The 23,942-nt window shown below is 52.6% G+C and overlaps 2 protein-coding genes across 3 annotated transcripts in view; one reads left to right on the top strand and one right to left on the bottom strand.

The window, feature by feature from the left end:
• The window catches only part of PDPR (pyruvate dehydrogenase phosphatase regulatory subunit), a 67,635-nt gene extending 44,692 nt beyond the window's left edge, over nucleotides 1-22,943 (bottom strand). Inside the window, exons 1-2 of the mRNA XM_036345170.1 lie at nucleotides 22,357-22,943; nucleotides 21,722-21,854 (exon numbers count right to left, since the gene is read on the bottom strand). The gene's annotated coding sequence lies outside the window, so the exon portion shown is untranslated. The remainder of the gene's footprint in view (nucleotides 1-21,721; nucleotides 21,855-22,356) is intronic.
• LOC118674025 (C-type lectin domain family 18 member A-like) lies at nucleotides 5,582-20,107 on the top strand. Of its 2 annotated transcripts, XM_036345175.1 has the most exons (13): nucleotides 5,582-5,695; nucleotides 5,818-6,059; nucleotides 6,648-6,739; nucleotides 8,995-9,234; nucleotides 14,618-14,715; nucleotides 15,096-15,217; nucleotides 15,390-15,497; nucleotides 16,099-16,191; nucleotides 16,565-16,671; nucleotides 17,265-17,394; nucleotides 17,679-17,775; nucleotides 18,967-19,058; nucleotides 19,526-20,107. In XM_036345175.1, exons 2-13 carry the CDS (start codon nucleotides 5,921-5,923, stop codon nucleotides 19,561-19,563), a joined length of 1,356 nt encoding a protein of 451 aa, XP_036201068.1. In that variant the 5' UTR covers nucleotides 5,582-5,695; nucleotides 5,818-5,920; the 3' UTR covers nucleotides 19,564-20,107. The 2 variants fall into 2 exon arrangements, with proteins under 2 accessions (XP_036201068.1, XP_036201069.1); XM_036345176.1 differs by lacking the exon at nucleotides 8,995-9,234 and having other exon boundaries at nucleotides 19,526-20,106.
• Nucleotides 22,944-23,942: the final 999 nt, after the last annotated feature.

A 23,942-nucleotide genomic window follows, 5' to 3' on the forward strand; every position in this document is an offset into this window, starting at 1 on the left:
CAGGGTTAATTACAAACCTATGTCAGACTAATCACATCTCCCCCAGAGGAGATAACCCAGCGTGGTTCCTGTGCTCGGCAAGGACTGAGAAGCCTTGAAGGAGGGGTGGGCCAGTCCCCGCCCACTGTCCTTCCCAAGCGAGGCTCCGTGGCGTTAGGGACCCTCAGACACTTGGATCTGGGGCATCCTTGGACTCAAGGCCCCCAGAGGCCAAGCTGGAAGGGTTGCTTGAGGTTGGTCAAGAGAATGACTTTGGAGCTGACCCAGCCTGGGTCTGAATGCCAGCATTCAATTATTCAGTATTCAGATATTCTCTACTGACCTGGAAAATGAGTGGCTCTCATACCACACACCCTCTTTCTCCCCACTTGCCCCCTATTTTTTTAACTTTGTTTTTATTTTGCTTTTTGGATTAAATCATTATTATTTACATTGTCTGACGTCATAAAAGCTATTCTCAACTGAACCATGTCATGCCCTATAATTACATTTCTCTCATTTTATTTATTTACTTAAAATATTTTTATTGACTTCAGAGAGGAAGGGAGAGGGAGAGAGAGATAGAAACATCAATGATGATAGCGAATCATTGATCGTCTGCCTCCTGCACGCCCCCTACTGGGGATCAATCCTGAAACCCAGGCATGTGCCCTTGGCTGGAATCGAACCCGGGACTCTTTAGTCTGCAGGCCGACACTCTATCCACCGAGCCAAACCGGCCAGGGCCTTTCATTTTATTTTTAAAGATTTAAAATATACTGCAAAGTTGAAAGAACTTTACAGTGAACACCCAAACACCTAATTCCGGGTTTTATCATTTTACTAAACATCCTTTATCACAAATTGATTCATCTCTTAATTCCTATATTCATTCATGACTCTATCTTTGTTTTGATTCATTTCAAAGTACATTGTAGACACCAGTATACTTCACCCTAAATTCTTTTCTTAGAATATTTATGGTATCGGTGTACTGCCAGCCGTGGGCAAACTACGGCCCGCGGGCCGGATCCGGTCCGTTTGAAGTGAATGAAACTATTGAAAAAAAAGACCGTACCCTTTGATGTAATGATGTTTACTTTGAATTTATATTAGTTCACACAAACACTCCATCCATGCTTTTGTTCCGGCCCTCCGGTCCAGTTTAAGAACCCATTGTGGCCCTCGAGTCAAAAAGTTTGCCCACCCCTGTGCTAGAGCCATAAAATGAGTTGGTTAGTGTTTCCTATGTTTGTTTTTTAAACAGCTTCACTGGTATGTAGTTTACATGCCATGAAATTCACCTGCTGTCTACGTGTGATTGGCATTATTTCTTCCTTAAGTATTTGGTAGAATTCATCAGAGAAGCTATTTACACCTAAGCTTTTCTTTGTGGAAAGACTTTTAATCAATCATTCAATTTCTTTTATCCTGATATGTCTATTCAGATTTTCCATTTCTTCTTGAGTCAATTTTGGTAATTTATTTTTCTAGGAATTTGGCCATTGTGCTTACGTTGTTCATTTTGTCGACATTTTCTTACAACTTTTTGTTTTCTGGAGTATCGGTTGTGATGATGTCCCCTCTTTTCTTCCTGATTTGGGTAATTTTGTCTTTTCTTCCTTTTCCAGGTGTTTATTACAAGAAAAGAAGCCCCGCTAGTGTGGCTCAGTTGGTTGCACTAAGAGGTTGCTGGTTCCATTCCCAGTCAGTGCACATGCCCGGGCTGCGGGCTCGATTCCCCGCAGGGAGTGTGCAAGAGTCAGCTGATGGATTTATCACTTTCACATAGAAGTTACTCTCTCTCCCTCTCCCTAAAAATCAATAAAAAATATTTTTTAAAAAGAAAATTTTAAATTGTACACTCACAGCAACTTTATTGATAATAAAAGCTTAAAGCAGTTCAAATGTCCATCACTAGGAGAATGGAAATATGAAATACTACCAGCAATGAAAAATAAGAACAACAAAAACAACCTACTGATACAGGCAACAAAATGCAAGGATCTCACCGACATGATGTGAAGCAAAGGAATCCGGGCCTAAAGGTGTGCATATTCTATGAGTCTGTGTATATGAAATTCAGAACAAATAAAGCAAATCTATGCTGACAGAGACCAGAACAAGGTTGCTGCCCTGGCCAGGTAGCTCAGTTGGTTAGAGCATCGTCCAGATATGCCAAGGATTCAGGTTTGATCTCCAGTCAGGGCACAAGGGCACATACAAGAATTAATCAATCGCCCTAACTGGTTTGGCTCAGTGGGTAGAGCGTCAGTCAGCCTGTGGACTGAAGGGTCCCAGGTTCGATTCCGGTCAAGGGCATGTACCTTGGTTGCGGGCACATCCCCAGTAGGGGGTGTGCAGGAGGCAGCTGATTGATGTTTCCCTCTCATCAATGTTTCTAACTCTCTATCCCTCTCCCTTCTTCTCTGTAAAAAATCAATAAAATATATTTCAAAAAAAGAATTAATCAATCAATGAATGCATAAATGAGTGGAATAACAAATCAATGTCAGTTTCTGTCTCTCTCTCTCTCTAAAATAAATTTAAAAATAATAAAATAAATATGTAAGGATTTCAGCCTTTTAAAAAAAGGGAGGACATTCTGACCAAAAAAAAAAAAATAGAGGTTGCTTATTGGGGAAATTTGCCTTATAAGAAAGGGGATACCCAAGTGCCCATCAGCAGGTGAGTGGATCAAAAAGCTGTGGTACAATTATTCCATGGAACACTATGCAGCAGTAAAAAAGGATTTCTTACCCTTTGAGGCAGCATGGAGGGACCTGGAGAGTATCATGCTAAGTGAAATAAGCCAGTCAGAGAAAGACAAGTATCACATGATCTCACTCATATGTGGAATCTAAGTAACAAAATAAACTGATGAACAGAGTGGATCCAGAGACATAGAAGCATGAAACAGAGCACAGAATCTCAGAGGGAAGGCGGGGGAGGGTGGCTGGGTAGGAGGTAATCAACCAAAGACCTCGCATGCATGACCCGTAAAAACAGACAATAGGATGCTGAAGGCCTGGGGCTGGAGGGGGCCAATGGGGGGAAAGGGGGACGTAGGTAATACTTTCAACAGTAAAGAATTATTTTATTTATTTATTTTTTTAAAATATATTTTATTGATTTCTTACAGAGAGGAAGGGAGAGAGATAGAGAGTTAGAAACATCACTGAGAAACATCGATCAGCTGCCTCCTGCACACCCCCCGGGGATGTGCCCGCAACCCAGGTACATGCCCTTGACCGGAATCGAACCTGGGACCCTTCAGTCTGCAGGCCGACGCTCTATCCACTGAGCCAAACCGGTTTCGGCAACAGTAAAGAATTATTTTAAAAGTAAACAACAAGTTAATGCACTAAACGCTAAAAATAATAAAATAAATAAATAAAAATACTATACAATATATCTTTAAAAAGCAGGGCGGGGGATACTCATTCTCAAAACCCACCCAACCACACAGCAGGATCCTGTAAGAAGTCTGGATCCATGAGGAGCTCTCATGTAAACTGAAGTGCAACGCCCTGGTGAGGGAGTCCCGCAGAGGCTGTCATCCCTGCTGCACGCCACTGGGCCATGAGGCCCAGGGTTGGAAGTGACAACCCCAGTGTCATACAGAGTCTGGGTTAGAACCCAGGCCCTCAGATGTCTGGTCTGCTGTTTTATCTACCTTGACCTCCTCGTGCAGTGAGCCAGGGCCCCTCAAAAGTCGCTCTGCCCCAGGCCCCAAAATATACTTTCCTACCACCTGTCCCAAGTGCCTGCATTGTGCTACAACCAGAGAGCTAGCCACATTGGTCATCGGAGCCCAGGGGCGGGAATTGCGTCCTTTGTTACCGTAGAGCAGGGCTGAGGAAATTGAACTCACGGAGCCAAGATGTGGATTAAATCAGATCTTCACCAGCGTCTGGGAATGTGAAGACAAAGACTCCGGTTAGCTGGCACACACCACGCGCTTGCCGGGTGCCCTTGGACGAGTCCCTCAGACACGCTGAGCCTAGCTTCCTCATCTACAACACAGGCACCGCGTCTCACAGGGTTGTTGTGACAATTACATGAACCCACATATGTGAACATGCATTGTCAGCTCTACAGGAAAGGTTACTGTTATTCAGCGCTGCTGGGATCTGGACGGGATACGTGTGAGGTTGTCTGGTCATGCTTTGCAGGAGTAGAAGCTCCTGAGGTCCCGGGTATTCGGGGGGACTTGCAACCCCCGGCTGGCTTCGGGGTCCTTGTGCCTGCCTGGCCCCACTCCCCAGTACCCACAATGACATCCATGTTCCATCAGCTTCCCCGGGAAGCCAAGCCCACTTGCATCTCAGCAAAGCTCCCAGGAGTTGACACGTGGCTCTTAGAGAGTGCCAGCCCAGGGGTCAGGGGTCCACAAACTCCAGAAGGAAGAGGTAGTTGGCTGGCAAGGCTGTCCTTTGGCACAGCTGAATAACCTTCGATCCGCGCTGTGGGGAACGTGGACATTTGCCTGTGGCCTACAAGACAGCCTTTTATTTTCTAAGGAATGTGAGCCGTGGTGCAGATCTGCTTCAATATACAGTGGGGCCTTGACTTACGAGTGTCCCAACTAATGATTTTTTCGAGATATGAGCCGTCTCTCGGCCGATTTTTTGCTTTGAGTTGCGAGCTAAAATTCGGGTTACGAGCCAGCTTCAGATACCCCACCACTAGTTGGTGCAGTGAACGTCACAGTGAACGCCACAACATCAGCCCAGCATCACGTGTCTCACGCCTTCACTTTTTTTTTTTTAATATATTTTATTGATTTTTTACAGAGAGGAAGGGAGAGAGATAGAGAGTTAGAAACATCGATGAGAGAGAAACATCGATCAGCTGCCTCCTGCACATCTTCTACTGGGGATATGCCCGCAACCCAGGTACATGCCCTTGACCGGAATCGAACCTGCGACCTTTCAGTCCGCAGGCCAACGTTCTATCCACTGAGCCAAACCGGTTTCGGCTCGCCTTCACTTTTTGATTTGACATACGAGTAATTTGAGTTACGAGCTCCGTCACGGAATGAATTAAACTTGTAAGTCAAGGCCCCACTGTACTCTTGTTGGATTGTGTAGCCGTGGCCAGACCCCGAGCATCATGGCAATGTGCTGCCCCCTAACCACACCGCCTATTTGTCTAGGGGCCAACCTGTTCCCTGCAGGACTCAAGTCAGCCAAGGGTGTCACATGCTCTCATGCCTCTTGCCTTGCCTTCTCCTGGCCAGTAGTCACATGGGAGACCGAGGGGGAGGGCCCCCCAACACCCCCCACACTGCCCAGACGACTCCCCTACAACAACCTTTCCTCCCAGCCCACTTCCCTCGAGCCTACAGCCCCCGTGCCCACCCACCGATGGCACCTGTCTGGTGTACAGTTACCACCTGCCCATGTTTAATTCATGGCTGGGGGTTGGGACTAGCTTCCCAAGAAAGGAAAGAACTCCCCTGGGGTCTTGCCCAGTTCCTGCCCGCACGCAGGGCACACGGCTGAGGCCCCAGCCTCCTGCCTGGGCTGGGGGCTAGGAGTGGAAGCCACTGATGAAGGACGCTGTCCTGGCCAGGACACCGCCATCACTTGTTAATCCGCAGCCCTGGAATGTCTGTGGGCCAATCAGCAAGGTCTGCGAGGGCTCCCCGAGGACTCTAAGAACCCTGCAATGATTAGCAGGGGCCACGGGGTCAGTGCACACCGCTTGGCTGGTAGGTCGGCTGTCGGAGGGGCGGCCGGGATTGCAGCTGTCTCTCCTTTTTCATGCCAGCCTGGATGGGAGGCTTGTTTGGACACAATGATTACTCACCAGCCTCCTCCTTTTGTCTGCCAGCCCAGCCTGACTCCTCGAGATTGTGAATAGCTCCGTCCAGCCTGTGAAGCGAGCTGGACGTGGACGGCGGAGCCAGACTGCTCCCAGGCCGCCCTACGGACCCATGCTCCGGCTGGAGCCCTCCTCTGGGCTGGGGGGCCGCGGGCCTGGCCTCCTGCCCGTGCTCCTGGCTCTCCTCTGCGTGGCCTGGGCAGAGGTGCGGCCACTCCAGCTGCGGGGGGAGCAGGCTCCCATGCCTGGAGGTAAGGGGCCCTGGGTGAGGCAAGGTGGAGGAGCTATGATGTGGCACAGGGGTCCTAGGGGGCTTCCAGAAGCTAGTTCGAGGCCTGAGCCCTGGGCAGGCTGATGTGGTCTAAAGAGCAACCCTCGGCCAGTCCAGGGGCTGAGATGAATGGGGGAGGCTGGGCCGGGGAGGAGGACGAATGAAGGGGAGTGGGCCCAGGCTTGGAGGTCAAGGAGGAACACAGCCTAGAGTTTGCAGTTGGGGCCCTAGGAGAACCACAGTGGCCAAGAGGAGTCGGAGCCAGGGGGCTGCTGGGAGCCCAGGGCTGGCGTCCTCCCCACACCCAACCCCCAGCCCCATTGCCTCTGTCTTGCACACCCAGCTCTCAGCCCAAACTCCTTTACCCCTGTCCTCTCACCCGACTCTTCTCCACCTCTTAGTCCCCCCATTGCTCTGCTCCGGGTTTCCCACACCTGCTCCTGTCCAGCCTGAGGTCTTGTTTCCTAAGGGCAGGATTGCATTCTCACCTGGCCGTGGTGACCCCACCCTATCAGCCAGGACACAGGCCTCGCCACTCAGGTGGCCCTGACCTTGTCTCCCCTCCCAGCCCTGAGCAGGAAGGAGGGTTTCCTGCTCCTCTCCCTGCACAACCGCCTGCGCAGCCGGGTGCACCCCCCCGCGGCCAACATGCAGAGACTGGTGAGTGCCCGGCCCGGGCCCGGCTCACAGAGGGGGCGGCTGGAGGGGCATCCTGGAGAGGGCTCAGGAGGCCATGCTGGCACGAGGCGCCCTTCCACCTGAGCAGGGCAGAAGGGGCAGCCAGTCACCTTGCCCGTAGCAGGCCAGGCCTGGTTGCTGGGGCCTCCACGGCTTCCTGCGTCCCAGAAGGGCAGTCCTGTGCCCTTTCCTCACATCCCATCCTGTTGTCCTGGAGACCAGGAGGCATGGACGGAGCTCACAAAGGAGTCCCAGCAGGATGGAGGGAGAAGCATCCTGCTCAGGGAGGGGCTTGTGTGGGGCCGGGACCCAGTGCTTGCTTCCTCACGGGCTTGTCTGGGTGAAGGGGCCCCTCCAAGCGCCCTGCTCATTCACGGGGACTGCGGAAGGCGGTGCAGGGTTTCCCATCACCCCTGACTGGGGCTCTGGGGTTGGAGGTATCATCCTGCGGCCCAGAAACTCTGCCCCCATGGTGTGGGACCTCCGCTACCCCAGCCCCTGCTGACAGGCCTGGGAGCGAGGGAGGGGCAGGGTGGGAGGGGCAGGGTTCCCCATGACTGCCTCCCACAAACTCCTCCTCTGCGGGCTGAGCACCGGTGACCTTGAGAGCTCCTGGGTCAGTTTCCCAGGAGGTGGGGGTGGGACAGGCAGATGGGAGGGGTCACTTCTCCCCCTTTCCCTGTGCTGCAGCGGCTCTGCCCCTCCTGCAGGCCCAGGTCCTGGCTCCCCCTCCCCCTCCCCCTCCCCACACTCTGGTGTGAGGGAACCCCCCTCCCCCCCATCAGCTGTTTCTACACTTTTCATGCCCTCTTTGCCAAACTCTTAGAAAACAGAACTTCATAAAAGGTGCAAAAAGAAGTCCCCAGTCAGCCTCCCTCATACCTATGGCTTGGTCCTGGGCACCCCTGTGGGCTTCTACAGCTTTTTCCCGTGGGGTTGAGGCCCTGGGGGTGGCTCAGGGCTGCTGAGGAGCCCCAGTGGGCCCTGTTGCTCCCAGCTCTAGCCCCCATCGCAGTAAAGTCACTATGGCCCCCTGCCCAGGGCCTGCTGTGAGTCAGGCCCTCACAATGCACTCTACTCCCTGCATCCATTTATTTTACTTTATTTTTAAAAATATGTTTTTATTGATTTCAAAGAGGAAGGGAGAGGGAGATAAAAACATCCAGGATGAGAGAGAATCATGGATCAGCTGCCTCCTGCACGCCCACTATTGGGGATCAAGCCCACAACCTGGGCATGTGCCCTGATTGGGAATCGAGCCCTGACTTCCTGGTTCATAGGTCAATGCTCAACCACTGAGCTACGCCGGCTGGGCCCTGCATCCATTTAATCCTCACGACAATCTCAGCCTATAGGTCCCTTAGTGTTCCCATTTTACAGATGAGGATGTTGAGTCTTACGCAGATTAGGGGACTGCTGGAGGTCACATAGCTGTGATGAGGTGTCTAGGTGGACCAGGGCATGGCGACAGGATCATATACCTTATCCCGCCTGCAGAGGGCCTTGTTTCAGAAGAGGGGGTGCTGCAGGGCCGGGGTGCGGGGAGGTCAGCTGGTGCCAGGGTAGGGAGAGCAGATTACACCTGCTCCAGAAAACTCTGCTCTCTGGGACCAAAACCCTGGGACCAGGAGACCTCCAGCACCCTCGCTGGCCCCTTCCCTGTGGGTGCCCTACACACGCCAAGGCCGGGGTGGGGGGATGGGGTACAGAGGTCCGGCGGCTGCAGCTTTTGGCATCACAGAAGGGAAGCCGAGTGGGAGCAGCTGAGCATGGCCAGGGCCAGGGGTACCTCGTGGCAAACACAGAACCAGTGTGAAAGGCATGGGCCCTGCTAGGGCTCACCTCCCCAGGTGGAAAAGATTACCACAGAAACCCATCCCATCGCTTGGGCTGACATTCCTCCCTCCGGGGCACCTGTCCCCCCAGATGGTGGTGCCATGATCAGGGCTAAGGGTGCCCACAGGAGTCAGGAGGATGGAGGCTCCCAGTCCTGGGTGAAGCAGGCTCTGGGCTGGGGGTCCAGACAGCACCAGGGCCTTTCCCAACACACCTTGGAGAGCTCTGTGCCAGTCCGATCTGACCTTCCCTGGCCCGGTGAACTGGGTAAAACCCGCTCAGAGTGGTCAGGCAGCCAAGCAGGACACCTGGCCCAGTACTCTCTGCAACTAGCAACCCGGGAATGTGTGGGCGATGGCAAGGGAGGGCCCTGCTGATGTTCCTGTTTGTACTGCCCCCAGGACTGGAGTGAGAGCCTAGCCCGACAGGCTCAGGCCAGGGCAGCCCGCTGTGGCGCCCCGGCCCCAAGCCTGGTGCCCACCACGGGGGCCACTTCACAGGTGGGCTGGAATGTGCAGCTGCTGCCAGTGGGCTCGGCATCCTTCGTCCACGTGGTGGGCCTGTGGTTTGCAGAAGGCCAGCGGTACAGCCATGAGGCGGCAGAGTGTGCCCCCAATGCCACCTGCACCCACTACACTCAGGTGAGGCCAGGGTACTGGCTCAGGAGGGCTAGAGTTTGTCCTAAAATTAGTGGTTGCTTTTCCTCCAATTTGTGTGGTTTTACTTTTTAAAAAAATATATTTTTATTGATTTCAGAAAGGAAGGGAGAGGGAGAGAAAGATAGAAACATCAATGATGAGAGAGAATCATTGATCGGCTGCCTCCTGCATGCCCCACACTGGAGATCAAGCCTGCCACCCAGGCATGTGCCCTGACCGGGAATCGAACTGTGACCTCCTAGTTCATAGGTTGACCCTCAACCACTGAGCCACGCTGGCCGGGCGGTTTTACTTTTTTTCAGGGCACATACGTAGGTTGTGGGTTTGATCCCTGGTTGGGGTGCGAACAGGAGGCCACTGATTGATGATTCTCTCTCTCTCTCCCTTCCTGTCTCTCTCAAAATCAATAAAAAGATATCCTTGGGTGAGAATTAAAAGTTTCATTACAGAAAATGTCAAACATATACAAAATGGTCAGAATGATTAATGAACCCCCATGTACCCATCACCCAGCTTCAACAATTATCAGCTCATTTCTTTCATCTATATCCTTACTCAATTCCCTTTCCTCCCATATTATTTTAAGCAAATGTCATACATCATATAATTTTATCTATAAATAAGTACTAGTATATATCTCTAACATGACTTTTTTTAAAAAAATATATTTTGTTGATTTTTTACAGAGAGGAAGGGAGAGGGACAGAGAGCTAGAAACATCGATGAGAGAGAAACATCGATCAGCTGCCTCCTGCACACTCCCCACTGGGGATGTGCCCGCAACCAAGGTACATGCCCTTGACCGGAATCGAACCTGGGACCCTTCAGTCCGCAGGCCAACACTCTATCCACTGAGCCAAACCGACCAGGGCTCTAACAGATGACTTTTTAAAACATAACCACAGTACCAACATTTATATGTATTTTTAAATGTGAATTCTTCCTTGCCTTCCTACTTGCAAGGCTGTAATTTATCTATGCACCATGTGTTATAACAGTTATTCAAATGCTAAAGCACTTATGTATTAGTAAATAGTCACTACCCCAAATTCCCAGAATGCACCTGGTCTAGCCCCTTCCCTGGGACCCCTGGGATCTCTCCTATGATCCAGAATGCAGCCCAGCACCTGTTTCCATTGGCAAGTACCCATGCCTCGTGTTTGTTAAATACTTTGAGTATCTGCCTACTTTGTGTGTCACGTGATGTGAAATAAGTGTGGGTGTGGGTGTTGTTTTGTTTTTAACTCATTGCTGGATTTGGTTTGCTAAGTATTATTATTTTTTTAAAATATATTTTATTGATTTTTTTACAGAGAGAAAGGGAGAGAGACAGAGAGTTAGAAACATCGATGAGAGAGAAACATCAATCAGCTGCCTCCTGCACACTCCCCACTGGGGATGTGCCCGCAACCCAGGTACATGCCCTTGACCGGAATCGAACCTGGGACCTTTCAGTCCGCAGGCCGACGCTCTATCCACTGAGCCAAACCGGCTTCGGCGCTAAGTATTATTTGATAGTGAAGTTGTCTTCTGATTTTCTTTTCTTCTACCACCCTTACCGGAGTTACAGCGATGTTATACTGACCTCATAAAACGAGCTGGGCCGAAACCGGTTTGGCTCAGTGGATAGAGCGTCGGCCTGCGGACTGAAAGGTCCCGGGTTCGATTCCGGTCAAGGGCATGTACCTGGGTTGCGGGCACATCCCCAGTGGGAGATGTGCAGGAGGCAGCTGATCGATGTTTCTCTCTCATCGATGTTTCTAACTCTCTATCTCTCTCTCCCTTCCTCTCTGTAAAAATCAATAAAATATATATTAAAAAAAAAAAAAAAAAAAAAAAAAAAACGAGCTGGAAGCTTAGCCTCATTTTCCATTTCCTGGAGTAATTTCTATAATATCTGCTATAACTCTCCTGTAAAACTATTTGGGCCTTGTTCGCGTTTTTGGTTGCTTGTTTTGTGTATGTATTTGTGTATATGCGTGGATTTTTAACTACTGATTCAACTTTTAGAAGTGGTCATAAGCCCTAGCTGGTTTGGCTCAGTGGATAGAGCGTCAGCCTGCGGACTGAAGGGTGCCAGGTTTGATTCCGGTAAAGGGCACATGCCCGGGTTGTGGGCTTGATCCCCAGTGGGGGGCATTCAGGAGGCAGCCAATCAATGATTCTCTCTCATCACTGATGTTTCTATCTTTCTCTCCCTCTCCCTTCCTCTCTGAAATCAATAAAAATATATTTTAAAAAGAGGAAAAAGAAGAAATGGTCATACATCATTTCAGATTTTCTGTTTCTTCTTGAGAGAGTTTTGCCAAGTTCTATTTCGTAGGAAACTGTCCAGCCTGTGTTTTCTAATTTATTGGTCATAATTGTTCTTTTTAAAAATTTTGTTGCAAAGTTTATTTTATGAGTTAGTTATAAATAGATAGCCATTCATTAGCTTGACTTTTAGAACTCCTAGTCTTTCAGATTCTAAAAAATGTATTGGTAATAGAAAAAACTGAGTTGGTGGTTTGCTTTTCATTAACATCCAATTCTAAAGGTGATACAAGCGCCTTGAATCTGTACAATAGAATGGCAGTTAGACGGTGACAGTGAGAAAACAAACACTTCATAGTTGTTCATTATTTAACAGAGATTTTTAAAACTAGAATTAAACAGATTTTAAAGTATTTACTTTGTAGCAAATGTCCTCTTAAAGGTCCCACATTTACTTGTGCCTTCTCTCTTTTAGTCTTGACCAATTTCCCCAGAGGTTTCTCTATGTGAACAAATCAGCTTTTTCTTTCTCTTCATTTTAAAATGTTCGTTCATTTCTGTTCTTATTTTTATTTTCTTTCTTCTATTTTATTCGACTTACTCTATTATCTCTTTTTATATTCGTGATATGGGTTCTTAGCTCATCAATTTTAAGTATTTTTCATTACTGCTTTATGCATTTAAAGCTATGGATTTCCCCCTAAACTTTGCTAGCCACATTCTATAAGTTTGATAGTGTTTTCATTGTCATTTAATTTCTAAATGTTTCCTATTTTCCATCACGATGTTGCCTTTGATTTTAAAATGTATATTTAAATTTCCAAACTATGCTTTCGTCTTTACTTACTTCTAAATTACTTACTCTGGATTTTATTGCATAGAAGTCATAGAACATGGTCTATAGGATATTGATTCTTTGGTAATGGATGAATCTTGCTTTGTGGTTTACTGAGGGGTCAATGTTTGGAAAAATTCCATGAATTCCTAAAAAGAATGTATATTCTACCCAGCCGGTGTGGCTCAGTAGTTGAACATTGATTTATGAACCAGGAAGTCATAATTGGATTCCCAGTCAGGGCACATGCTTAGGTTGTGGGCTGGATCCCCAGTAGTGGGCATGCAGGAGGCAGCCGATTAATGATTCTCTCTCATCGTTGATGTTTCTCTCTCTCCCTCTCCCTCCCTCTTTAAATATATATATTTTTTAAAATGCATATTCTTTAATTGTTGGACACATATGTATGGCCACATGTTCATCTCTCCCTGCCTCAGACCTGTCTTTTGTTTGTTTGTTCATTTGTTTGTTAATCCTCAGTCAAGGCTATTCTTTCATTGATTCTCAGGGAGAGTGGAAGAGAGAGGGAAAACAGGGAGAAACACATTGATTAGTTGCCTCCTGCCTGAGCCCTGACCAGGGCCCAGGTCGGGGAGGAGCCTGCAACCAAGGCACGTGCCCTTGACCGGAATCGAATCCAGGACCCTTTGGTCCTCAGGCCATTGCTTTATCTACTGAGCCAAACCAGCTAGGGCCATACCTGTCATTTTTAATGGCTACCAATTTGCCTAGCTCTTCCTGTGTTTTGACCATTTGTTCTATTTCCACATTGTCACTGATTCTAAAACTTTAAATCTAAGTTTTGAATACTGTTAACAACCTGTATCCATTAGTTGTTTTTTTTTAAATATATATTTTATTGATTTTTTTACAGAGAGGAAGGGAGAGGGATAGAGAGTTAGAAACCAATGAGAGAGAAACATCGATCAGCCGCCTCCTGCACATCTCCTACTGGGGATGTGCCTGCAACCAAGGTACATGCCCTTGACCGGAATCAAACCTGGGACCTTTCAGTCCGCAGGCCGACGTTCTATCCACTGAGCCAAACCGGTCAGGGCTCCATTAGCTTTTGATGCACACACACTCCCCCCGCAATGTAGCATCTTACAATTCTGCAGGTGGACAATTTGGGTTGGGATCAGCTGGGAGGTTCTTCTGGTCTTGGCTGGACCCACTCATGCAACTCAATCAGCTGCGGGGTTGGCAGAAGCTGGCTGTCTAGAGTGGCTCTAACTGGCTCCTCTCCGCCCTCGGCGGTCTTTCAGCCTCCAGGAGGCTTGCTCATGTGGTGGCTTGAGCACGATGTTATGAGAGTGAGTAGAGGGCCTAGGTTCAAAACTGGCTCAACATCACCTCTGCTGCAAGCCACAGGGTGTGGGAAAGGGAGTCCTTCTCTTGATACAAAGAACTGCAAAGCCACATTTAAAAGGGAGCTGGAGCCGAAACCGGTTTGGCTCAGTGGATAGAGCGTCGGCTTGCGGACTGAAAGGTCCCAGGTTCGATTCCGGTCAAGGGCATGTACCTGGGTTGCGGGCACATCCCCAGTGGGAGATGTGCAGGAGGCAGCTGATCAATGTTTCTCTTTCATCGATGTTTCTAACTCTCTATCTCTCTCCCTTCCTCTCTGTAAAAAATATCAATAAGGTATATTTAAAAAAATAAATAAGCCAAAACCGGTTTGGCTCAGTGGATAGAGCGTCGGCCTGCGGACTGAGAGGTCCTGGGTTCGATTCCGGTCAAGGGCATGTACCTGGGTTGCGGGCACATCCCCAGTAGGAGATGTGCAGGAGGCAGCTGATCGATGATTCTCTCTCATCGATGTTTCTAACTCTCTATCTCTCTCCCTTCCTCTCTGTAAAAAATCAATAAAATATATTTTTAAAAAAATAAATAAATAAATAAATAAATAAATAAAAGGAGCTGGAGTGAGAAGTGAGGCCGTTTTTGCAATCTGTCACAAGGTTTTCATGTCCAAGTCTTGCTGTAGCATCTCTCCTGCCCCCATCCACAATCTCCCCTCCTTTCAGGTGTCTGCCTGCCCTCACCCTCCACTCCCCCGAACAACCACACAGCCTTCCTACACTATTCCCACCCATCCGTACAGCCCTGCGCATCCCAGCTGCTACTCTTGAGGCCCCCAGGGAGGTGAGGGAGCTGCCTGCCTGCCTCGTTTGGGGCCAGAGCTATGCTCTCCCTCCCAGGTGAACATCACCTGTGCTGCTGGCCCCAGTCTGGGGGTGGCCCAATCGGACTTCTGAGCCACTGTGTCCCCAACAGCTCGTGTGGGCCACCTCGAGCCAGCTGGGCTGTGGGCAACATCCCTGCTCTGGGGACCAGGCCGAGATGGAAGCCTTTGTCTGTGCCTACTCTCCTGGGTAAGCCTCCGCCACTCCTGGGCTGTCAGCTGGGGTGAGGATACTTCCCCCCTGGGAGAGGCGTCTATCCACTCACCCAAAAGGCCTTTACCTCTAGATCTCCACCCTGTGGGAGAGGGAAGAAGTGGGTAAGGGATTGGGTGCAGAGGTGGCAGCACCCATGGTCCTGGCCGTGCAGGATGTGGAGGCTCCTCGGAAGCCTCCTCCTGGAAGCACTCCCTGCTTGCAGATTTCCCAGGATTCCTTGGGAGGTCCTCTTTTCTTTACTAGGGAATCTCCCCTTCTCACCCAGCTCCCCGACCCCCTGGCTGAGCTGAGGGGCGGATGGGGCGGGCAGATGGCCAGGTCCTTCCAGCCCTCTCTGGTGCTTGCTCCCACAGAGGCAATTGGGAGGTCAACGGGCAGACAATCGTCCCCTATAAGAAGGGCGCCTGGTGCTCGCTCTGCACGGCCAGCGTCTCGGGCTGCTTCAAAGCCTGGGACCATGCAGGGGGGCTCTGTGGTAAGTGTCCCTGTACCTGCTTCCTCCTGTGGGAGCGGGTATCTAAGAGCTTGGTGGGTGGTTAGAGGAAGTGGCAGCGTCCTGAGGGGCTGTCCCAGAAGCCTGGGCCCAGCACCCAGGAGGCACCTGCCTGGAGGAAGCCCCTTTCAGAGGTCCCTCCTTATCTGACCAGAGGTCCCCAGGAACCCATGTCGCATGAGCTGCCGGAACGGCGGACATCTCAACGTCAGCACCTGCCACTGCCACTGTCCCCCCGGCTACACGGGCAGGTTCTGCCAAGGTGAGGAGCCCTGGAGTTGCAGACCACAGCGGCCTGAGGGACCCAGCGAGGGGAGTCTAGGCCCAGCACACACGCAGACAGGCCCTGGGGGTGAGGAGGGGCTGAGCCCAATGCATGTGGGCGCATGCGTGCACACAGACGCTGTGTGGTGCGTCCAGGGGCTGTGTTGCACTCAATGAATGCGTTTTGAGGGAGTATCAAGTGTGCTAGGGGGGTGCTTGCTGATCTGAGCACTGCATATCGTCATTCAGCAAGCATCCATTGAGCACCGACTGTCTGCAAGACCCTGAGCTGCGCCGGGGGTTCAAATCAGAATCAGGAGTGGCCCCATACATCCTGAGGTGGTGGAAGACAGAATTAGGATTCAGAAGTGGATTCCTCTCCCACTGTCTCCCGCCCCAGCTCTGTGACCACGGGCAGGTCACTTCCCCAACCCCAATTTGCTTCTCTCTACACGATCAAACCAAAGATGCCAAGAGCCCTGTGGACATGATCTCCCTGTGGTTGGCCAGTCTCTGCGTGTCCGCAGCCTGGCCTGTGAGGGGCAGCACGGGGTCCAGGCTTGTGGCTGAGCGCAGTCCCCTCCCGCCCCGTCCTGCAGTGCGGTGCAGCATGCAGTGCGTGCATGGCCGGTTCCGGGAAGAGGAGTGCTCCTGCGTCTGTGACGTCGGCTACGGGGGAGCCCAATGTGCCAGTGAGTCCTGACCCAAGGCCCCCAACAAGCCAGGCCCTCCCAGGATCCCCTCAATAGGGTGCTGGATCTGGGCCACCTCACAATTGCCTGTTGCACACATCTCTTCCCAGTTCCATGTTCAGTGATATTGGTAGCTTGAAATGGGCCATGGTATGGGTATTTATACCACGGGAATTGGCAAATGCTACAAACCATAGATTGATTGATTGATTTTTTGAGGCAGAGAGCTGGCTGTTACACATTTACCAGCACACCACTGACCCTACCCACTCTCCGGTGGGTGGTACCTTGAGCTCAGCTCCATGGAAGGGTGGGAGGGGTGACGATTTTGATGAGAGATGCTTACACATAAACTCACACTCCCTCCCCCCAGCCAAGGTGCACTTTCCCTTCCACACCTGTGACCTGAGGATCGATGGCGACTGCTTCATGGTGTCTTCAGAGGCAGACACCTATTATGGAGCCAAGATGAAATGCCAGGTGACAGCTGACCCCTCCCTTCCCGGGAAGCCCCTCCCCTCTAGGGTCTCAAGGACTAAGGAGGGATCCTGGACTAAGAGATGGCTCCTTTGACACCTTCTCATCATTAGCATAAAGCAGGGGTCCACTCGGAGGCCCACGGAAACCAAGAGGTCATGTACTGAGCTGAGGGACCAGGAACGAGGCCCCCACCCAACCCCCATCTAAGGAGCTGTCCTGACTCAGCTCCAGCTGCTGGCTGCCAACAGGGATACGAGTCAGGGAGGCCAGAACTCGGGATTTTTCAGAACCAGAAACCCAGATTTTCATTGGCATCTCTAGACTTATTAATGTTGGCGGCCAACTCAAATTATGTAAGGCACTGAGCAAGTAAACCAAAAGCCTTCCAGTGGCAGGATCCTGCCAGGATGGGCCCCGCGCAGGCAGGGGAGAGGGAGGGGGACCCCTCGTCTAAGAGGCAGGAGGCTGTGGGGTGGGGGACAACGACAGCACAGCCAGCACACGTACTTGTCATTCATGGCCACGGTGGGGTGGCAGGAAGGGCTGCCTGAGCGCTGGGTCCCTGCCGGCATGACCCAGAGTGGGGGTTACAGGGAAAGGGCGGGGTCCTCGCCCAGATCGAGAGCCAGAAAGTACAGGACATCCTCGCCTTCTACCTGGGCCGCCTGGAGACCACCAACGAGGTGACTGACAGCGACTTCGAGACCAGGAACTTCTGGATCGGTGAGTGTGGGGGCTGGGATGCCCCCAGGAATCTGGGCTGTGGAAACCAGAGCACCCACCAGTGGACAGTCAGGCCGGGGTGAAGGCTTGGAGCCCAGTGGGGCCGGCAGTCAGGCTGGCTCCTCCTGCCCTGGGGAGAGAGCGGCAGTGAGAGAGAACCTCCAGGGGAACGCGAGGGCTGGGGAGGGGCTGAAGGGCAGGGACCAGGCAGGCCTGAGACAGCAGGCTGAGGCTCCGGCCCTCCTTTCTTGGGTCGTGGGGCCAACCTTGACTGCCCGGCCCAGGGCTCACCTACAAGACCGCTAAGGACGCCTTCCGCTGGAACACCGGGGAGCACCAGTCCTTCACCAGCTTTGCCTTTGGGCAACCTGACAACCAGGGGTGAGTCTGGGGTGCCCTCCCTCCTGGGCCCACCTTCTCTGCTGGGCCTGCTCATTAAGCCTTGAGATGCATTGAAGAGCCTCCCCCAGCCTGCTGCCTGGCCGAGCCCTCTGAGGGTCTGAGCCGCCCCTGCTACCCGGGTGCCCAGGAGGTCAGGGCACAGCTGGGTGTGGGCATGGTGCTGAGATGAGGCATGCTCCAGGGAACCCGAGAAGGCTTTATCCGTCCACCATCCCCATGGTCCCCTCCATCTATCGTCCGTTCCCCCTCCCCAGCCCTGTGTCTGTGTCACTACACTGATTCCTGGATTCTGTAGCCACCCACCCGCCTGCATCCATTCACACAACATCCACCCACCAGCCAGCCTGTACGGAGGGCCTTCTGGTTACGTGGCCCCGCCCTGGTCTTCAGAGCCTAGGAATGCCCAGGGCGGGGTCACAGGGGTGGAGGTGGTCAGGCTGTGTGGCCACCCAGCGCCCCCTCGACCTCCTTGACAGCAGCCAGGCCTATGCCCCTGGCCCATCACCTAGAGCAGCGGGTCTCAACCTGTGGGTCGTGACCCCTTTGGGGGTCGAACGACCCTCTCACAGGGGTCGCCTAAGACCATCGGGAAAACACATATATAATTACGTATTGTTTTTGTGATTAATCATTATGCTTTAATTATGTTCAATTTGTAACAATGAAAATACATCCTTACGATCTATAACAGTAGCAAAATTACAGTGATGAAGTAGCAACGAAAATAATTTTATGGTTGGGGGTCACCACAACATGAGGGACTGTATTAAAGGATCGCGGCATTAGGAAGGTTGAGAACCACTGACCTAGAGGAAGGCAGCCAGGCTGGGCTGGCTCCTGGGAGGGAGGGCCTGCCTGTTCCAGGTCCGCTCCCCACCCGTTGGCTGGTGTTGACTGGTGTGGCCGGCGTGGCTGGTGTGGCTGAATGCCGCAGTGGGCAGGTGGAGTTGCTGCCCCAGGCAGGCGGTGGGCCAGAACCTCCCGGATCCTCTGAGAAGCGCTGGTCGGGGGGCAGGGATGGGAGCTTGGGTTGGTCTGGCTTTTAGAAGCCCCACATACAGGCTAGAGGCACCGAGGCCTCTTACATGCAGGTGGCCTGTTGGGGAGGAGGATCTGAAATTCCCAGACACCTAACATCCCACCTGAGCACCCGACATCTTGGCCCGGCAGGTTTGGCAACTGCGTGGAGCTGCAGGCCTCGGCCGCCTTCAACTGGAACGACCAACGCTGCAAAACCCGAAACCGCTACATCTGCCAGTTTGGTGAGGGCCCTCCCGGCTCCCCTCCCGTGGTGCCTGTCCCCGGGGGTGGCTGCTGGCCGGATCCAGGCGCCTGGATACGCAGATCCCCGGCCTAGAGAGCGTCTGAGCTCACAGGGCCTTGGAGGACGCCCAGCGGGAAGGTGGGCCGGCCTCACACCGCACGTCCACCCGCGGCAAGACCAAGTGCAGCCTGGCGGGGGTTTCTCCAAGGTCCCGTCCTCCTGTCACTAAAGCTGCTATTTGGGGGCCTGTCAGGTTCTCCGATGTTACCTGATTCTCTAGAGCCAGTGGTGGGGGGCAGAGGTGAAGCCAAGCCCAGAATCGGCTCCCAGCAGCGCCTGCTGGAAGGGTCCTGAGCTACACAGGGGACCACGGCCCTGGGTGCTTCTGGACCCGGTGCAGCGGGTCCCCATCCCAGGGTGCCCTGGGCTGCCAGGGACCCTCGCTCTGTTCTGCTTCCTTCCCAGCTCAGGAGCACATTTCCCGGTGGGACCCGGGGCCCTGAGACGCTGCCAGGCCTCTCCCCTGCCACTGCCTGGAGGCACACCAGCCCTGCCTGCCTGACCATCGGTCCGGAACCTGGGCCAGGCCAGGACCTCAAGCCCAAAGAGGTCTCAGACCTTACAGGAAGTGGGGCAGGCCCAACAGGAAGCCTGGCATAGGGGGAGGGGCCCCTCAGCCTGCTTTTGATTGGGGAGATGGGCCTTAATTAGGTGCTGAAACCGGAGCAAGGCCAGGGGTCAGATGAGACCGCTCTTCTCCATCTGGGATGGACCCTCTGGGGTAGATGGAGGTCCCTCGCTGCCCAGGATGCACCCACAAGAGATTAAACTAAGTTATGAAACAGCCAAACCTGTGACTGCTCCTTTTGAAGGGGATTCAGATGAGCCGGGGGGTCCCTGGGAGACCAGAGAGCCTGAGGCTCCACTGCCGCCGCCTCCTGCCGGCCTAGTCCCTGCCCTGCTCACCCGAGTGATGTTCTCAGGCTCTTAGCCCCTGAAAAACGCACAGATCTAGAAGGCTCATGCGTGTCCCTCATGTCCTGCTCCAGCTCCTCTCAACGGCCTCTGTGGCTTTGTGTGTCGATCACACCCTCTCCCTTTATTCTCTTTGCAACTCCACGTGTATCTTTTTTCTTTGTGATTATCTACACCGGGGTCTCTGTCGCCCTCCTCTCCCCGCAGTGGTGCCAAGACCCACGCAGGCACTGTCGTTCGGGTCCAGAATGTTCCACGGCCCACGGACACACTGCCCTGTGCCCACGTCGAGTTGCTTTGCTGGTTGGAGGTCGAAGGGTGGCCTGGGACCATGGATGGGGAGAAGTGTATCCGTCACAATTCTTAGTTGCAACCAATAGAAACAGCCGTGGCTAATCCTGGCAGAAAAAGAATGTACCCTAAGGACAGTGATTTAGAAATGGGTGCAGGACTTGCATAGGTAGTTCTCCAAAATGAGAGACGAAGATGTTCAACATCACTAGCCATTCGGAAATCCAAACCAAAACCACAAGGAGACACCACGTCACACCCATTAGGGTGGATGTTTCCAAAGAAACAGACAATCACAAGGGCTAGTGACAATGTGGGCCAACTGGAGCCCCCGTGCACTGCTGGTGGGACGGTAACATGGTGCAGCCACTGAGAAAAGTAGGTCAGCAATTCCTCAAAAGTTCAACGCAGCGACCCTATGACCCAGCAATTCCAATCCCAGGCATGTACACAAGAGAACTGAGAACAAGAAAATCCCTACACACAAAGCTCACAGCAGCACTGTTCACGATAGCCAAACGTAGAAAAGTCCCAAATGTCACCAATGGATGAATACACAAGAAAATGGTGGCCCAGCTGGTGTGGCTCAGTGGTGGAGCATCAACCCATGAACCAAGAGGTCGCCGGTTCCAGTCAGGGCACACCTTGAGTTGTAGTGGGGGGCGTGCGGGAGGCAGCCGATCAATTATTCTTTCTCATCGATGTTTCTATCTCTCTATCCCACTCCCTTCCTCTCTTTCTAAAAATCAATAAAAACATATTTAAAGAAAATTGTGGCCGATATATATAATGAAATCCTATCCAGCCATTAAAAGGAATTAAGTGCTGACCCATACCCCAGGTGGACGAACCTTAAAAACATATTTTAAGTGAGAGAAGCTAATCACAACAGGTCACATCTTGCATTATTCCACTTATCTGAAATATTCAGAACAGGAAAATCCACTGCAATAAAGCGGCCGGAGAATGGGAATAGCTGCCTGGGGGGGGTACAGATTTTGTGTCAGAACGATGAAAATGCTGTAGGACTTAGGTAAATGTGGAACTTAGGTGAATCTCGGCATTGTCAATGTACCAAATGCCACCATATTGATTTCATGTTAGAAAAATTTCACCTCAATTTAAAAACAAAAGGATGATGATTGGTCGCAGGATCCCGGGGAGAGTCAGAGAGCCAGGCTGGGTGTCTCTGTGGCCAGAAATAATGGCCCAGAGTCTGCTGCACAGCCCGTCTGGGGACACCGTCACCTGCTGCAGGAATGCAGTGGACTCCAGCAGCCGCGACTCTGGCGCCACCTTGTGGCAACCCCACTGCTGCTGGGGCTCTGACACTGGCAGGCCAGCCCTCTTGGAGCCACAACTGCACGTCCCTCGATGCCACGGAAAAGGACTCACCTGTGGGGCCATCTCAGGGTTCGTGGGTGGAGGTGGCCGTCAGCTGGTCCCACCTGAAAAGTCCGTGGCACCCTTGGGCACGTTAGCATAATGCCGGGGTTCTCCACGTCCGTCCGCCGGCCGGCAGCATCACCTGGACCTGGGGACAGGTGAGAAAAGCAAATTCTCAGCTGTGTCCCCCCAAACCTAGCTTTGTCCCGGGGAACTCTGACGGCGAGGAGGGTTTTCTCCTCAGCTACTTCAAACACAGGCTCTAGCTCGAAGGAGGCTTGTTTGGGGCGCTGGGTTCCCCCGGGATGGAACACGGACCCCAGCTCAGGCTGCGTCCTACTCACTGTGGCACCCGAGGAGGGCCTTCCTCCCCGGCCTCAGGTGCGGTCTGTACGCTGAGGGCGACGACCGGCTCATTCCCAGGCCCCTTCTCACTGACGGCACCAGCCAGCATCCTGCCGGCACACCAGGGTGCCCTCCTCCCAGGGGAGCCTCGCTGTGGGCCTTGGGGGGCTTTTCCAGGTTTAGGTGTTGGAGAAGTAACAAATAAGAACCTTTCTGGATGAAATCTTGGCTGTAAACGTGGGAAGCTTAAAGAAATCTTCAAGAAACCTTTAACTACTTTCAGAACAGAGGTGACCAACCTGTGCCAGCCAACGGGCCACTTCCACAGGCATGAGGAGGGTGTGTGTGAACACGCTGGCCCCTGTGGCTGGGCATCTGTGTTGGCTGCGCTGAGCTCCGGGCCCTTTGGTGGGCAATTGGGTGCTTCTGTCTGGCGGGTGGGGAGGCGGAGGCAGCGGGCGGTGGTTGCTCTTAGGAACAGCATCCGTGTAAACACCCCGGGGCCTGCCCAAGGTTCCGGCTGCCTTTGGGTTCTGCCCTGCTCATGTCCCCGGAGGTGGGATGCCAGGTGGGATGGCAGGGCTGGGCGGGGCTGCTCTGATGAGTCTGCACCTCCAGGTTGACCTAGAGAGAACAGGCCAGATCTCTCCCTGCCCGCGGCAGCCTGAGGGTCTGTGTGGGCAGCTTTTTCACTGCGTTTGTTTGGGGTTATGAGCAGAGGTGTACTCGTGGGTAACCCGGTTTTTTAAACTTGTGTTTCTCCAATGATGCAGAACTGCACGTGGGTGTTGGTTAGCTCTCGTGTGTGAGACTCTTATGCCTGTTTTGGGGGGAGGTACCTGTTGGTGCAGTCGTGTAATTATCTGTGGTGGGAGGTCCGTGGTTCTCTCCCACAGTTCTCTCTCTCGTGTGTGTGTGTGTGTGTGTGTGTGTGTGTGTGTGTGTGTGTTTAAATTAATTTCAGACAGGAAGGGAGAGGGAGAGAAACAGCAATGAAGAGAGAGATTCATTGATCAGCTGCCTCCTGCACGCCCCCCACTGGGGATCGAGCCCACAACCCAGGCCTGTGCCCTGGACTGGAATTGAACCCTGGACCTTTCAGTCCGCAGGCCGATGCTCTATCCACCGAGCCAAACCGGTTAGGGCTCTCATGTGTTTTTTAACGCGGGTTAGCTCTTCAGTCCCAGTTGCTGTCTCCAGGTCTCCTATTCCTCCACCACCGCCCCCTTGCCCAGCAGGCTCGGCCCCAGTCCTGGTGGCCCTCTGAGGTGCAGGTGCAGGAGCAGCACCAGGGAAGCAATGGGGGCTGGGACTCCATTTAGAGGGGCCCTGCATTCAAGGCCCGGGGCAGGGGTGTCCCCAGGGGACTTCAGGGGGGAGAAGGAAGCCTTCCCCAGGGTTTGGGGCCGCAGGGGGAGGGCGCAGGCGCAGGCTCTGGCTCTTAGGATGCTGCCCCGAGGAGGCACAGGTTCGGGATGGGGTTTGGTGGCTCTTCCTGAGAATTGGTCACGTTCAGCTTTGGCAACCTGGAGGGAAAGGTTTGTGGGGGAGGTCCCCCCCCCCAGCCCTTGCCTCTGACCCTGAGGACACTTGAGGAGGCGGCTTGACCTCTGCCCCTTGCACCATTCCAAATGTGCATTCATTTATCTTTTTTGGGAAGCCCAGGCTTGCAGACTGCAACCATTAGCCCAGACCAGGGGGACTGATGCGGCTGAGGACCTCCCCTGTCTGCAGCAAATACTGCTGTAACAGTGCCATGCGCAGAACCCGCAACCCCGAAACCCACCCTGCCTGTTTCAGTTGGGGTAGCTCCCAAGCCTGGCTCAGCGGCCAGTGAAATACCATTCTTTTACCACTCAGTTAAAACATAATTTTAGGGGAAATG

This window comes from Myotis myotis, unplaced genomic scaffold (genome assembly GCF_014108235.1).
Source record: "Myotis myotis isolate mMyoMyo1 unplaced genomic scaffold, mMyoMyo1.p scaffold_m19_p_19, whole genome shotgun sequence".
NCBI classification, from domain to species: domain Eukaryota; kingdom Metazoa; phylum Chordata; class Mammalia; order Chiroptera; family Vespertilionidae; genus Myotis; species Myotis myotis.